Raw genomic sequence first — 17,112 nt, 5'->3', positions numbered from 1 at the left:
AAACTTTTTCTCCCCGAGTAAAAACAGCACATCTAAGATTATCAGAATAAAAATCTATAACACAAGAAGCCTTAGGAGGTGAAATTAGACATAGACCTAAATGCCTATTTAGCTTCTCTCTTCGTCCATGTTGTTAAAAATGATTTGCCTGCATAAAGTAATCTGCATACAACAACTTTTCAGCTTTTATAGAAACCAAATTGAGATCATTCAAGTATTTTTGATTTCATTCCAGCTTGTTTGAGTGTAATAAAACTGTTTCTGTTGGCCAGAGTGACTGAAAACTCAACAAAGCACTAACACCAATAAATCCATATATAAAAACCAGTCTATGTAATGCGTGAAGTATCTGCATGAACTGCTATGCAGTATAATGAAAAAGAAAGTGCAAGGACATTTATAATTTATGTTTTAAGGAATTTGAATTAAGTACAACTAATAACAGTATGAAGGTGGTTTAACATGATTTTTGTTTAATTACTGTTTTTAGATTTTAAATAGAAGGTGTCCTTGTTGTATTGAATTACCATTTGTTTATTTATACAAATGCTATTTTACGTAAACTATTTCATATTGCATGGATATTTCTGTGGTGCTCTGTGATTATTTACAAGTCTAAATATCAACATCAGCAGCTAAATGTACCACTTCCTCCAGGACTCCCTTGAAAATTAGGTTTTTATTCTCAATGGGACCTTCCTGGTTAAGTAAAGAATAACTAATAGAGATTTAGTCCAGCCAGAAGATCTCAATAACTTTGATAAAATAACCATCTGATGTGAAACTGACAGTTGTGTAAAGGTTTATAAAATAATCACCTGAACAGCTGTGAAACTTTATTTCTCTGAACAGAGGCTGCTCACGTTCTATAGTAAAGAAAATAGGATTTATTTATACATTTAACCAAGAACACTCTCCAGGAACACAGAAATGTTAGTCAGTCTTGGCCCTTCTGGCCTAAAAGTTGTTGAAACTTTAAAGTTTAATTATTAAAATAAAGGTTACGAGAAAAAAAAATATTTTCTTCATGATTAAACATCACTGCTGTGTTTTTGTGGAAAAGTCTTTTCGTTAATAATGTAAAACAAACACTTAATCTGTTAGTTTTAGTAGGTACCTATATTCACACACACACACACACACACACACACACACACACACACACACACACACACACACACACACACACACACACACACACACACACACACACACACACACACACACACACACACACACACACACACACACACACACACACTCAGATAATTCCATTATCTTTATTGCAAAAAGGAACTTCAGTATTTAGCCTTCCAAACCACACATATCTGATGCATGACTCCTCATGCAGTTATAATAACTGTTCTTCAAAGGAATTCAGTCCTTGTCTAATCATCCTTATGGGGAGATTACTGAGATTAGTGTTTCCCTTGAGCAGACGAGCCTGGAGGTGTGTGTGTGTGTGTGTGTGTTGAACTCGAGTTAATGCTCACTCCACGCGTTTTTTCCTGATGAAGTTGCAGAAACATCTGATTGTTTTTATAATGGGAGGTGGCGTTTTAAAGCTTCATCTCTGCTCTAACCACGTTGGCAACGCTCACACCTATACTTGACTTTCTAATGTTCCAGCCGTTAATCACTGACAGAACATCTTGGTTTTTCTGCGAAGGTACAACAAAATATCCAACTTTAAACTAGCTTAAAACATGTTATGTGATGCGTGAATTGTCGAAAATTTTTCTTGTTTTGTTCAAAATACTTTTAGAACTTTTGTGTCTTCAAGCATCATTGCTCCAGGTGAAAAAGGAAAACAAAAACAACATTTAGAGTAATCTCACTCTGTAGTTTGCAGATATTACCTGGAAAAGTAGTTGGTGTTCCCTGCAGCGAGGAGCTTTGTCCTGCTGGGACACTCCACGTGGATCATATGACTCATCACGGTGTCATCAGAGGGTTCTGCCTGACTAAACGTGTCTGACTCTACACGTGCTTGGAAGTTTTTACAATGTCGTGTTTACTTTGGATCCTTTAGAAATATGAATAAATCTTTGCAAGCAAATGTAAAAATCTAGCTCCCATACACCATCTCCACAGTATCCTATTTTTGAGTGGAACTGTTTGTGTTTATACTAAAAATTGTTTCAATATATTTATTTTTGTTTTAGAAACATTTTCAGATCAAAAAGTCTCCATCAGAGAAATTAATTTTAAAAATCAAATTTGTAAATAGGGAAAAGTATATGCAATAGATAATAAATGTGTTTTCTGTCCAACAGCCCCAACTTTGAATTTGGAATTATCCTAATATAAAACACGTGAAAAATGTTTTACTGCAGTTTACTACTTTAAATCTGAACTCTAACTTCTTCTGGTGCAGCTCCCTCGACTCATGGGCTCCATGCTGAAGTGGGTGGATTTTGATGTCAGTCCCACCTCCCGTTGACCGGCCCACTTTGCCCACTATGGTCTCCAGGTTGCCGACGTTTGGCTCACAGCCTCGACCCCAGACAGCTCCTGCTGCTGCTTCTAACTCCAGATCTCCTGCTATAGCGGGCAGCACCCGGCTCACCAGTGGGTTCTACCATCATCCTGGACCTGTGGGGGTCAATGGCACCACTCCCTTCTCCTCTGCAAAGCAGAATGGGTTAATCAGAGTGCCAAGTTCCTTTTCTACAAAGTGGAAGAAAGAAAATGGAGCAGTGAATGATGGAGGGGTTGGCGGAGAGACTGAAAAGAGGAGAGGAAAAGGTGGGAATGCCAGCCAGAATCGGAGCAGTCAGTATTTTTCACCAGTGATGTCACAGCAGGATGCCAAAAGAATAACCACATCCTCTGTAGGAGGCGGGCGTGGCCAGTCTACAACATCATCATCATCATCATCGTTGTCACCGTCTCCACAGTTCAGCCCCAGAACTCTTCCTGTCTATAAAAGTAGAACTCTGGGATCCAAACCAAGCCAGACCACAGCAGGATTGGCCAATGGTACAAGACAGACCCTGAACTCCAATTCTGGATCTAAATTGCAATCAAAAGCTAACAGTTCTTTGAGACAGCATCAGAGTTTTGCTCGTCTTGCCCATCCGAAGCCTGCTTCTGGTCCAGGATCTCGATCTGGTTCCCCCCTTCAAAAGAAACCAGTGGCCAGCCGCTCCCACTCCAGTGAAACTCTAGGATGGGTTCCCTCCATCAGGCTGACTGAAAACGACCGCTTCAGGTCACGTAGCCTCACCCAGGTCCGACAGCAGCCCTCCCCCACCCTCACCCCTTCGTCCACCTCCTCCTCATCCCTCCCCCGCTCCCCCAACATCACCCGCTCCTACACTGGTAACAAGACAGTCCAGCGGGAAACTTCTTTATCATCTCCCCAGGCTTCACCAAGAAGCTGCTTGTTAAAGTCACCTGTGAGCCGTTGGACAGGTAGAGCTGGAAATGTCAGAGGTCAAAGTTCTGCCTCTAGAAGGTCTGAGGTGAGCACCCCCTCCCAGCTGCCTCAGTCAGCCTTAAAAAAAACCCTCCTCCCTAGCTTTGGCCCCACCCCAAGACCCAGTGGCATCAGCTATAAGCTGTCACGACCATCACTCGTCAAGCAGTCCCGTCCCATTCGAGCCGCTCCAGCCAATGCGTGTGGAGGTGACAAGGAAACTAATCAAGCACCAGCCAGGCGAAAACACTCTGTAGAAACACTTTCATCTACAGAAAACAGCCCAGGTACTTTTCCAGTTTTAGTCAGTTGTGCCTCAAGACTCAAATAGTGGTTTCATTTAATCTTTTCTGATCTCCCAGCAGAAAACACCCCAGATGGTCCAGAGGGGCTCTCAGGGGACTTTGTGTCCCAGAGGGAGGCATCTATTATAGGTGAGACACTGGAGGACATGTCCTTGTCTTCCACCTCCTCTTTCGATAGAAACGACATCAGTCAGGAGTACATGGATGACTTCGACAACCTCGGTAATATCAATGAAAAAGTTGCTGTTTTTGACTAATTTTTGGGATGTATTTTTTTAAAGGTGACTGCTCTGGAAGCAGGACTTTAACCAACATCAGATCAGTAAAACCAGCAAGACTGGCAGTAATCAAAGCAGACTGTCCAACAATTATTATGTTTGGTTTCACTTGAACATATTCTTCTGTTCTCACATTACCAGGAAATGGGTCAGCTGGGATTCTGCTGTTTTCATCCAAAAATGAAGAGGAAGACTCTGGACTCGACCATTCATGCACCCGGTTGGATGATGAGGAGGCAGTCACCAGTGTCACCAAGGCAACAGGACTGTGTTTTCTAGATGATGGCATGGACTGGATTGACAGAGGTGAGTTTTGTAGGAATAAGGTTCAGGTTAGAAAGTCTTTAAACTAAAAAAAATCTCTGTTTGTGCTCAGGTGAGAAGGAGGAGCATAGACTCAACCAACTCTCCCGCCGGAGAAAGTCCAGCCAGCCAAACTACCATGAACAGGTACCTCAACACAACTTGTGTTTAAACTTTCTTTTGGTGATTTGGTTTTGCATACAGCTCTGTGACTGTGTCTGCTGATGCACCTTCTGTCTGTGAGGGTAGGGTTAAGATCTGTGGGTGTAGGGTTAGGGTCTGGGGCTGTAGGGTGGATGGCCTTCTGTGTTCCTAACGCCTAGTGATGAACCTAGCAGAGGATCGCCCCGGGGGGCCACAACCAGCAGCCGGCAGAGTCCCGGGAGATATCGGCGGTAAGCCCACAGGCCCGCCCGCAGCCTCCCACCCCCTAGCCGGCAGAGCCCGGTACCCAATGACCCGGTACCCAATGACCCGGGACCCAGGGGCGACCACCCCCGCTGGGGACCCAGCAGTGTCCAGGGACCCAGACCCCACCAGGCAGCCACCGGGATTGGTCAGGCAGATGCCAAAAATCTTAAACTCCCTTACCTGGGAGCCACGACCCAGGCAGACCAAGGCACCACACTCCACACCAGGTGTGGCAGGGAGAGGGGAGACAGAGATCTATATCACCAAAAGAAGTCCCAGAAGAAGGGAGGAGTCAAAGGCCCCACCTGACATACACAGTCATACACAAACACAGTCATACACTTCCTCCCTCATGCTCACACATACACATACAACCAAAGACTTACAAAAATGCATGCCGGACACCCACTCATGCTCTCCATACACACCCTATTCACTCTGGTCCTGGTACTGCTGCACATGGGGTACAACCATTACCGGTTCCAAGAGTTCGACCCTTTCTGCTGGGGTGCTGATGAGCAGGCTCCCCCACCCAACACTGAGCACAGCAATCCACCACACCAGACCCCAACCGGATGGCCGGATCTCCCTCCTAGCCTCCAGCCCCAGGAAGCCAAGCGACAACAGAGGTGTGCTAAGACCCCTAGTCTCCCTCCGCCTGCTCCAATATGGTGTTGGTGAGTGTTGATGAGGTGTATTCCATGGCTGTGGTGAGCGGGCAGTGCGGGCATCGTCTGGCCTATGCCAGCTGATGCCACCACACCACCCCACTTGCACCCATAGCCCTCAGTGTCCAAGTGCAGTTTAAAATTGGAAGTGGGCATCGGCACTTGGGATGAGGCTGAGAAATCCCCCTGCCAAATGCCGTTGGATGTGCTGTTTCACATTTTCAACCTTTTTCTTTCTCTCCACCACTCTGTTCATCCACGTAACCATAATCCTGATAGTTCATTTGTAATTTTCTCATTTTTCTCTCGTGTTATCTCACTTTAAGGTTACCCTGCAAGTACAACACATTGGCAGTTACCAAAATACCAGCGAAACATGTTTTCCACCAATCCTCTGATGATTTTCTGATCATTTCCCCATTTGCTGGGTTTACATTTCAATGTACCATCTTCATTCAAAAGGTGTTTGTGAGTTCTTATTCCCCCATACATAGGTACCACACATACAAAGCAAATCCATACACTCTCTCATTTATCCAAACAACAGTTAAAGCAGACAACATCTAAGACAAGCAATCGATAACTGGAGTAGCGTCTCTATTCAAGGCAAAACGCCCAAAGGCCAGGCCAAAACAAAGCTGTGCTTATATTCCAGGTCAAAACGCCCAAAAACCAATTTAACCTCTTAGTTATCACACGGTACACTTTCTCATTTATCATTTATAACTTTATCACACCAGGGTAACGTTTATACTTCGGCAAAAACGCCCAAAAAACCAAGTCAATATAGCATTCCCGGAATCTGTTTATCTTTCTCTCCCCCGCTCTAGTGCATTCTTGTAACCATACCAAAACAGCACTCCAGGAATCTGTTTTAAAGTCCCTTCCGGCGAACCAACAGATTTAACCCCTGGTTACCTAGGATTTTCTTTCGGTACCACAAGACAAAACGACAAGAAACAAACTTGTCTCACCAAATCTCCACTCCAGGGCTTGAGTTTGTGGATCCGCATTCCTCCTATTGACTTCAAGACCTCACCGACCCCCAGCAAAACTCAGCGCCTGAGGAGATTTAGGTTGTCAACATTTCTCCGGCATCAGTCCTTGGCGCCGCGAGGTGATGGGACCCCAGCTCGAAGGACCAAATAATGTCATGGATTTTATCAATATGTTTATCAATAACCCATTTCCTGTAGTCGAAGAGAAAAAGGAGACAATGAACAGACAAGTCAAACAGTTATAACTGTGGCACAATGCACGAGGCAAAATGCCCCGAACATCTGGTTACAGAGTTTATTTATACCAAGAGATAAGAAAGGAATGAAAGTGAGAGAGTGTGTGTGTGTTTGGGAAGTCAAAAATGTGTGTGGCTTGTGTGGGTTTGTCTGAATAAGTGGGCATGCAAAGAGGCATAGAGCAATACATATTACATTCAGTTGATTGAATCAATGATCAAGAATTAATAAACATAAAAATTTCCACAACAGTGTGTGTGTGTGTGTGTGTGTGTGCGCACGTGCGTGTGCACGTGTGTGTGTCAGCGGGCGGGACCGGCAGTCTTTTGGTAAATGTGAACGTGTAACGTTACTTTCACTGTTGAATATTCAAGCCGAAATCTGAATGAAAAAAAAATCTGCGACTTAAGAGAAAGAAGCAGGTGTGTGTGTGTTTTCACCTTTATCCATTGCAGATAGATTTGGCCTGTATATAAGGAGGAATGTGATTATTCATACAGTTTAAACATGCAGCCATTATGTATTTTTTCGCAGCTCGTTTTGCAACTCATGCTATGGCAGATGAGGGAGAAGCAGACAGGGAGGGATTGGTTAGCAGACCTGCCCAAAAAGAAGAGGGACCATGTGTCTCAGAAGTTTTTGTCCAAATATCAAGAACAGTGGCCATGCTTGTGTAAAGAATGAGTCGTTTTCATCTTACTTATGAACCATAAAATGTGAGATTCCATAGAAATATGAAATATCAATCTGATGGATCTTTGACTATTTTAACCTGATGATCCGAACTTTTTATTGCAGGGATTAAGCAACACTTCGTATTAACTCCAAGTAAAGAGAGAGAGAGAGAGAGAGAGAGAGAGTCAGGTTTGAAATAGTTAAGAAATTTATTTCTACACAATTTAAACAAGACTAACTTAAAACACTCTGTGTACTGATGGAACTAAGGTGGAATGAGACGTGAAATGAACGATGGTGTGTGTGTGGAATGTTATTCAGAACCAGCGGATCCGGAGAAGTAGTAGTTCTGAGTGGGAGTGAATATTTCGCTCTAAGTTTTAGTAGGAGATTTATAACACACATGAAACGCCATCTGTCGGTCTACGTACCCAGGGGAAGCCTCCGATCAGATCCAGAATGCCAAGGTCCTTGTGGACCCACTTTGGTACCGAAGCCGGTATAAAAGCAGCGGTGCCAACCAAACTAGTCTTGGAATGCTTCCAGGTCATGACAGGTTATCACTGACACCTCCGAGACCCTGAAGGGGTCATGAGGTTCAGTTTTTATTCTGAAGGAACCGTTACGGTCAGTTGTAACTTGCAACAGATTTTATCCAGCTTGTCTGAGGTTCTTTATGGCTGAAGAGGAAGTCCGGATGGCCTGTCCGAGACTTCTCTAGAATGCTTGAACTAAAGAGAGGGTGGCGTGGGATGGTTTTTATAATTGTCATAATTAGGTTTACTGGCGAATCAGAATTTGACATGCAAAAAGAGGGTTTATACAAACACCACGGATAACCACGCCCAGCCCCAGAAACAAAGGTTCTGATTGGGTCAGACGAAAGGAAATGTGTCGTGTGACTTTAGCATTACGTGTCTAGTGCAAATGTCCAAGATTATAAAAACTTGTAAAATACTACTGATCACAGGATTATAATATCAAGTAATAGCATTGTCATTTCACGGATTGATTGAACATTGGGCTCACATTATTATTGGTAATTAACAAAGTTGTTGATTATGAATTGATCAAAATAGTTCTTCGTCTTCGCTGTAACAAAGGTGAAGCAGTTCAAATGAGCAGAGTGCATGAAAGACCTTGGCCACTATCTCATGTAGATTAGCCTGTCAGAGACTTTATGTCTCTGCTCGAGCAGACACAGCAGATCATGACCTTTAGGTCAAAACAGGACATTCATGACACTACACTTGTGACCCTCTAAACAACCTCACCATGCATTTTGTACAATCTGCAATTATGATGTGGACATAAGCTACCAGGGAGCTGCAGGTAATTTAAGGTAAATTAGCCCTGGTGATGTGTGCATATGTGCTTTAAGCCAATTTCTTGAGAACAGAAACACCTGTTGCAATTCACAAAAGAAATAATTACCTAAAATACATGTTTTTTTTATTAATTTGTATTGAAATAATTTAATGCAAGTAACTTGTATAAGCACAAATATTATATAAGGAAACTTTAGAGTTTTACTGTTTAATATAAAAATACATGATACTTTGAGGTCGGGTCAAACTGAAAAAATGTCTATAACCTTACTAGTCAAAATTAGAACTATGAACAAGTGTGTGTGTGTGTGTATAAAATTTTCCATCCAATTAATGGGGAGATTACAGAGTGAAAAGCAATGGAGTTGCAAAAGTCTGCGAAAAAATGCCGCACAAATGGTACTTAAATTTTTTTGACAAGGTTGGCAGGTCTGAATCTATTAAACGTACAATAGATGAAAATGAACTCGATAATTTTAACAGCTTCGATATATCGGTCTTTGTCAGACATGGGGCCTGCATGTCAACCACGCCCCCTTAGCGCCATTTTGGGTGTATGGCTCGCGTTGCTACAGCTGAAGTTGAAGCAGAGCAAGAGTCAAAAGGATGGATAAAAAACAAGGTTGAACATGTCCTTTACAGGAATAAACTTGTGAAGGAGGCTACAGATTGGTATTTTCAGAAATTATCTGCAATCAATAACAACAGGGTCTATTTTATTGTTTTTGTTGCAACATTTTCTAACAGAGGGAGAGTCTTTTATTTTATTTTAGTTTTTAGTTTAATTTATTTATTTAGAAGTTTTGGTTCTGGACATTCCAATGTTAAAAAAAGGTATATTTGTTGCATTTTAAAGGCTGTACTTGCATTATTATGATATATTAACATTACATAAGTGGTTATTTTGGTCTCGATAATGTCAACAATAATATCGTTTATCATCAATAATTTGTTGGACAATAAATCGTCCAGCAAATTTTGTTTTTGTCCCAGACCTTGTCGATGGCCAATTCTGGCTCAGGGGGAGAGGAGGGAAGGAGGGAGCAGGTGGATTGGAGAAACTTCTGCAGTGATGGGGATGTTGAACCAATTTGTTTTGGTGAAGAGGAAGCAAGAGAAACTCTGTTTGCTGGTGAATCGTTATTCTAGTCATCCCCTATGGTCATGAGTATGGCAAGCCAAATGAGCATTTATTCTGATATCAGGATATCAGCCAGAATTGTCATGAACATGTAAGCCATTTCTGTCCACTAGTTAACTAGTTAGGCATGTTTGTGTCAACTAGTTAAATATCGAGGGTGAAAATGTGCCCACTAGTTAACTAGTGACAGCAGAAATGCGCACTAGTTAACTAGTGAACACATTTAGGCTTCAGTAGTTAACTAGTTGACACAAAAACTGCTCACTAGTCAACTAGTAAAAGCAGAAATGCATACCAGTCAGCTAGTTGAAGGTATTTGTCTCACTAGTTAACTAGTGAGGGTCAAAATGTGCACACTAGTTAACTTGTGGTAGACATAAATGCGCACTAGTTAACTAGTGAACATATTTTGGCTTCACTAGTTAACTAGTTGACACATAAATGGCTCACTAGTTAACTAGTAAAGACCAAAATGCACACCAGTCAGCTAGTTGAAGGTTTTTGTGTCTCACTAGTTAACTAGTGATGGCCAAAATGTGCACACTAGTTAACTTGTGGTAGACATAAATGTGCACTAGTTAACTAGTGAACACATTTTGGCTTCACTAGTTAACTAGTTGACACATAAATGGCTCACTAGTTAACTAGTAAAGGCCAAAGTGCATACCAGTCAGCTAGTTGAAGGTTTTTTGTGTCTCACTAGTTAACTATTGATGGCCAAAATGTGCACACTAGTTAACTAGTGAAGGCTTAACTCCTAACTAGTTAACTAGTTGGAGTAGGTCAGTGCCACTAGTTAACTAGTGAACCATTAATGACTCACTAGCTAGCTAGTTGATGGCAGCAGGCTCACTAGTTACCTAGTTGATGCATCCATTGTCCAAACTAGTTAACTAGTGAGGACATAAATGTATACTAGTAAACTAGTTCAAGTCTACATTCACACTAGCTAGCTAGTTGCGCAGAATTCTAATTAGGAGGCGGAGAATTTCTCAAATTAAGACTCTCTATTGGCTCCCTGTGTCAAAATAAAATATGACAACCAATCACAGTGCGGAATTTCGTAAAATCCCACCCCAAACATTTGCATGCGGCACACAAGTTAACATGCTGGCCAGAGGAACCTCAGCTAGTGAACTAGTAGTGGCTTCAGTGTGACACATGTAAACTTGTGAAGGCGGAACTGCTCACTAGTTAACTAGAGAGGGTACAAATGTCCACTAGTTAACTAGTGAGGTGCAAAATAAGTGTCACTAGTTCACTAGTGGGCCCCAAATCACCCACAAGTTAAGTAGTAAGGTGCGGATATGCTCACTAGTTAACTAGTGAGGTGCAGATTTGCTCACTAGTTAACTAGTGCACCCTAAAACGCCCACTAGTTAACTAGTAAGGTGCAAAAAAGCATCACTAGTGAACTTGTAAAGTGCAGATATGCTCACTAGTTAACTAGTGGGCCCCAAAATGTCAACAAGTTAACTAGTAGGGTGCGGATTTGCTCACTAGTTAACTAGTGAGGCACAGATATGCTCACTAGTTAACTAGTGATGTGCGGATTTGCTCACTAGTTAACTAGTGAGGTGCAGATTTGCTCACTAGCTAACTAGTGCGCCCTAAAGCGCCCACTAGTTAACTAGTAAGGTGCAAAAAAGCATCACTAGTTAACTTGTAAAGTGCAGATATGCTCACTAGTTAACTAGTGGGCCCCAAAACGCCAACTAGTTAACTAGTAGGGTGCGGATTTGCTCACTAGTTAACTAGTGAGGTGCGTATATGCTCACTAGTTAACTAGTGAGGTGCGGATTTGCTTACTAGTTAACTAGTGAGGCGCGGATTTGCTCACTAGTTAACTAGTGAAGTGCGGATTTGCTCACTAGTTAACTATTGAGGTGCGGATTTGCTCACTAGTTAACTAGTGAGGTGCAGATTTGCTCACTAGTTAACTAGTGAGGTGCGGATTTGCTCACTAGTTAACTAGTGAGGTGCAGATATGCTCACTAGTTAACTAGTGAGGTGCAGATATGCTCACTAGTTAACTAGTGCACACAAGACGCACACTAGTTGCTGTTTTTGGAGCAATCTAGTTTACTTGTTATGTAAAAATGTGTTCTTACTAGTTAACTAGTGACAAATTTACCTTCACTAGTTAACTAGTTGACATATTTGGCCTTTCTAGTTCACTTGTAATGGAACAGGAAGCACTCACTAGTTAACTAGTGAGCATATCTGCATTAAATTTTTTTCTCAGTAGCTTATAGAGGGCAAACTGAGCCTTACATGTTAAGTAGTGAACACAAAACACTGTCACTAGTTAACTAGCTGCAGAAAAATGCCCCTAAAACTAGTAAATTTGTGGAATTTGAATAAATACACACTTGGCTGGCATTCTGTGTAACATGTTAACTAGTTCGACCGCTGTACTGCTCACTAGTTAGCTAGTGAGCAAATCTGGCCTTTACATGCAAATGAAGAAATGCAGAACAGCAATGTGATTGGTCCATTTAGGACTGAGAAACAGAGAAAGTATGGCGGACTCTGTTCAGGCTGTTCTAAGAGAAAATTTGATAAACTAAGATTGTTTGAGCATATAAATATGTTTTGACGACATTTGTAGCGAGAAAGTTGTGGTGTATTGCTGTAATCTTTGTTCAGTTAACGTGTACAGTCTTTAGTTTTCAGTTATTAGTCTGAAAAAGCCTGGAGGCGGAAGGCAGCGGCAGACAGCATGTCTGTTTCTGTTGACAGGAAAGTGCAGAAACTCCGCAGAAATCTCCGTCAGATATATTGTTTCACATTTGTACGGAAGCGACAAGTTTATAATAATAAAAAAGGCTCTATTTTACATATGTTGCTGTAAAGCCTGCCAGCACTCATGGTGTTTTGAAGGGATAAATTTGCGAAGAGATTTAGCATCTGGTGCTGGTGGTCTAGTGACTAACGCGTTCGCCTGCAATGGCGAAGGTCGCGGGTTCGATCCTGGTTAATATACTTTAGTTTTGTACATTATTTCACTTCTTTTCTTTTGCATAATTTTTGTATTTATGTCAACAAGAAACAAAATACGTAACGGATTACTGGGCAGAGTTACACACGCACGCACACACACACACACACACACACACACACACACACACACACACACACACACACACACACACACACACACACACACACACACACACACACACACACACACACACACACACACACACACAAAACATGTAAACAAGTATTTTATGAGTATGAATCTGATTATTGCCGACAGTCGATATTTAAGCATGTGTGTCCCCCTTCCTCAATCCATCCTCGCAAAATAAAATCATCGGCACAGCACAGCAGGCTTTCTCTTGATCCAGAACCAGCACTTCGAAATTGATCATGTCCGCGGCCATCTGCTGCACAATCAGCTGCTCGCATCGCGGGAAACATTGAAAACAGCTTCATGAACTGAGACACAACAGGGTTAACATCGACAAAAAATCCACAAATAAATCTAAATAATTAATGCCATTTCCGTCTTATTCGTTGACATATACAAATAACAGATCATAAATCTAGAGCAGAAAAAGCTGCTGCAGGAAGCAGGGTTTGTAGTTATTCATGCACCAATTCATCAATGTGATTATTGATCAAGATCAGGTAAACTGATATTAATGTTGCAACATTTCATTTGATCATCTGAATGATACCATACAACTGAATGACCTGTTGAGTCTCTGCATATTCAGGTATTTACTACGGAAAACAAACAACAGCAGGCAGCAGCAGGACTCCCCATGTTATTTCTCGGGTCGCTGGCCCGCGGTCGTCGGGGCCGCTGCGGTCAGCTCTTAGCCGGGAAGCCCTCGTTCGGCTGCGTGGGCTGCTTCACCGTGGACCAGCTCCCAGCAGCCGCTGGTGGGGAGAAACGCTCTGGCTGCAGCTCCGATCAGACCCTACCAACACCTCGCCACAGACAGCACCGCATTAAAAGCCCACAATTACGACCCGCTCCCCAAAGTTACAATTCTCAAGCACTGATGAACACATACATAACCCACAACAGCTATGAAATGTGTGTTATTTACGGCAAAAAGGAGATATTTTTCAAGCCGACGTGCCACTGTTAACCGCAGTTGGCTTGGAAATGTGCTGTTTTTATTATTTTTGTCAATTAAAATCCCCCTTGTTTGCTCTTACGTTTTACGAAAACGCAATATTAATTAAAGCACGCTTTAGTGATCAGCATGTAAAGCAAAGAAGAAATGTGAACATTTCAACCCATTTCGAACCAACCAGTAATATGATTTCTTAACACGGTGCAGCGGCAGCATTTAAAAACCAAAATATAGTTTTTACTCTCCAAATAAAGGAAAAGACAGTCACGGTGCAGCAAACCATTTTAGTCCATTAATCTCCACAATAAATATCCAGACAGAGAATTTCTACGGCCTCGCTGTAAACTCCAATGTCACCCAGGACCAGTCTTAAAGAGACAACGTGCTTAAAGGGAAAGTGTGTAGATTTCTGGCAATAGGGGGTAGTAAATACCAAAGTCACTGCAAACAAGCTGTATTTTTTGTTCAAGTGAGGACCTTACTAACTAATGCTTATAAAGCCAACAAAACCCTCTGGACTCTAGCTGTAACTCTCAAATTAGGATATGAGATTAATGACTCTGGTTCACGCTCCAATACATTAATTGTTTGAGAAATGCATCTTTTTATGTTGAGTGCCATCCGCCAAATAACACACAAGAAAAGGAAGAAGAAGAGTGTTGTTGCACAGTTTTCAAAGGAGTCAAAAACCACCAGCAAAACCACAAATACAGCTAAATAAACATAGAATCCAACATGGCGTCCTCCAGAGAGTCGGACCCTCGCCTGTGTATTTTATTACTATGAAGGGTACATGAACTGATTAGGAACACAAGGTCATAGGGTCAAAGGTCAAGGTCGTGTGAGGTCATATATATATATATCAAAAATTGCCTGAACGGGTTGAATGATTTTGACCAAATCAGAGGTGATAGCTCCCTATCAAAGGTAGATAAACTGATCAGGTCACAACCTCATAGGGTCAAAGGTAAAGGTCGTGTGAGGCCGTATATATGAAAAATTGTTTTTTGTGTGCAATATCTTCTGAACAGGTTGAAATACTTTGACCAAATCGCAGGTGAGAACTCCCTATCTAAGGTAAATAAACTCATGAGGTACAAAACCTCATAGGGTCAAAGGTCAAGGTTGTGTGAGGCCGTATATATGAAAATTTGGCTTTTGTGTGCAATATCTCCTGAACGGGTTGAAGGATTTGGACAAAATCAGAGGTCATAACTCCCTATCAAAGGTAAATAAACTCATCACATACACAAGCTCATAGGGTCAGAGGTCAGTGTCATGAGAGGTAATATATATGACCAGTCAGGCATATCCCGCGACGCTCTGCATCGATTTGCGGAGCTTTCTTGTTTCTACAGAGTTTATGTAGGGTGCTGCTGGTTTGGGGTGTTATGTCAGCAGGCAGAGTTTAGGAGTCTGACAGCTGTGGGGAAGAAACTGTTTCGGGACCTGGTAGTCTTAGTCCATAGGCTCCTGTAGCGCTTCCCAGAGGGCAGGAGGGTGAAGAGTCCATTCGATGGGTGACTGGAGTCTGATGGTTTTCCCTGCCCTTTTCAGACACCAAGAAAAGAGGAGAGTAACTTTATTTTGTTTGTGTGATTTTATTTTGTTGTGTGACTACTGGTTGCAGTTCCCTGTTCAATTGATTGCTGTTCCCTGTTAAATTAAAAAAAAGAAAAAAGTCTAAAGTTTTGTTTTGACTGGAGAGAACTAAAAAAGGTTACACTGTCTTCTGGTACTAGCTCAAAATAACAAGTGGTGCTTGCTGCAGAACCACAAAGGCGGAGCTGCACCAGAAGGTGGAGCTGCACCAGAGTCAGCCCCGCCCATTCCAGAATCAGCCCCGCCCATTCCATTAGAGTCAGTCTAATTCCTTCCAGTTGTCAGACTTGATAGCATTCTGGAACCAAAGAGGTTGTTGTAGCTAAAAAATGCGAGATTGAGGACGGAGTTGAGAAGTTAATTGAACAGTTTTTGTAAAGGTTCCATATAATTAAAAATCAAACTTTTGGGACTTTTAATCATGTTATATTGTCATTTCCTCATAAGAAACACGCCAAAGCCATTTTTAGCCTCATTCATGCATTTTCCTCCCATCTCAGCTTCAATTTGGTCTCCTCCCCCGAAGCGGGTCTGGTCTTGGTTCTCAAATCTGGATATTCTGTGAATTTTCTGACAAATTATTTCTGAAATGACTTCTACTGAGACACCGCCAATAAACCATACATCCCATCTCAGAGACACACTGGGAAGCACAATTACATGTAACGCCACTTGATTTATAACAGATGTGGTGGTGTAGTGGTTATGGAGTCAGGTTGACATGCTGTTTCGCCTCCCAGTAGTGTAAGTTTTAGGTAGTTTACAACCTCTTTTCTTCATTTCTAGCTACACTTGCCAGTACTATGTTTACAACAATTTACTGGTATACTGTTTAACATATAATGTGTTTTTTTTATTTATTTATTCGTTTATTTAGCCAGTATGAGTCCATTTGTGAGCAGAGTTTCAACTAAAATGCTGTTTAGGAATGACCAAATTCAAAGAACTTTTAGCGACATAAATATTTTGCTGAAAATAAACATTACAACTAAAATATAAACAAATTGAATGTATCAGCTGGCTAAATAGACTGCTGACGACCCCACCGAGAATCGAACCAGCAACAGCTGAGGGGAAAGCAAAAACCAACTCAGACGATTTTACCACTAGACCACCAGAACCCATTCAATAGACTGAAGTGCTGTTGTACACCACTTTTATTAGACCAGCTGTAGGCAGATATTCGCTAAAAGAAACCTTTTCATTTCGAGATATATTCAGTCTTTGTCATGTAGCAAGTTATATTTATCTTGTTTAATTGGAGCATAGAACATAGCATTAACGACTGTAAACTAGTAACAGCCGTAATTCATGTGGGTCAGGTCAGTTTGCGATAAAGTTGAAAACAAAAACGGAAGTCAGTGGGCTAGGCTGAGTTTGCGTGAATGGGCGGGGTGCAGCTCCGCCTTTGTGGTTTTGCAGCGAGCACCCTCTCCAAAATAACCACAGTTTTTTCCCTCAGTGTCATTTGATCTATTTCTTGGGAAGATGGGTGGATGGATGGATGGAGATATATATATATATATATATAAAATTATATATATATATATATATATATATATATATATATATATATATATATATATATATATATATATAAATTATTTTTAATATAGCCTTTTTCAATACCAAACTTTCAATACCAAACAAA

The 17,112-nt window shown here is 41.5% G+C and overlaps 1 protein-coding gene across 3 annotated transcripts in view; it reads left to right on the top strand.

The window, feature by feature from the left end:
* LOC107387256 (serine-rich coiled-coil domain-containing protein 2) overlaps positions 1-17,112 on the top strand; it is a 96,881-nt gene that overhangs the window by 33,341 nt on the left and 46,428 nt on the right. For 2 of the 3 annotated variants that reach the window (XM_054749455.2, XM_054749454.2), the window contains exons 2-5: positions 2,378-3,708; positions 3,784-3,948; positions 4,146-4,310; positions 4,381-4,454. In XM_054749455.2, the coding sequence (XP_054605430.2) occupies positions 2,421-3,708; positions 3,784-3,948; positions 4,146-4,310; positions 4,381-4,454 (1,692 nt within the window). In that variant the 5' untranslated portion in view covers positions 2,378-2,420. The remainder of the gene's footprint in view (positions 1-2,377; positions 3,709-3,783; positions 3,949-4,145; positions 4,311-4,380; positions 4,455-17,112) is intronic. The other variant, XM_054749457.2, reaches the window with a different exon arrangement.

This window comes from Nothobranchius furzeri, chromosome 16 (genome assembly GCF_043380555.1).
Source record: "Nothobranchius furzeri strain GRZ-AD chromosome 16, NfurGRZ-RIMD1, whole genome shotgun sequence".
NCBI lineage: Eukaryota > Metazoa > Chordata > Actinopteri > Cyprinodontiformes > Nothobranchiidae > Nothobranchius > Nothobranchius furzeri.
This window is presented reverse-complemented; position numbering and strand designations above follow the sequence as displayed.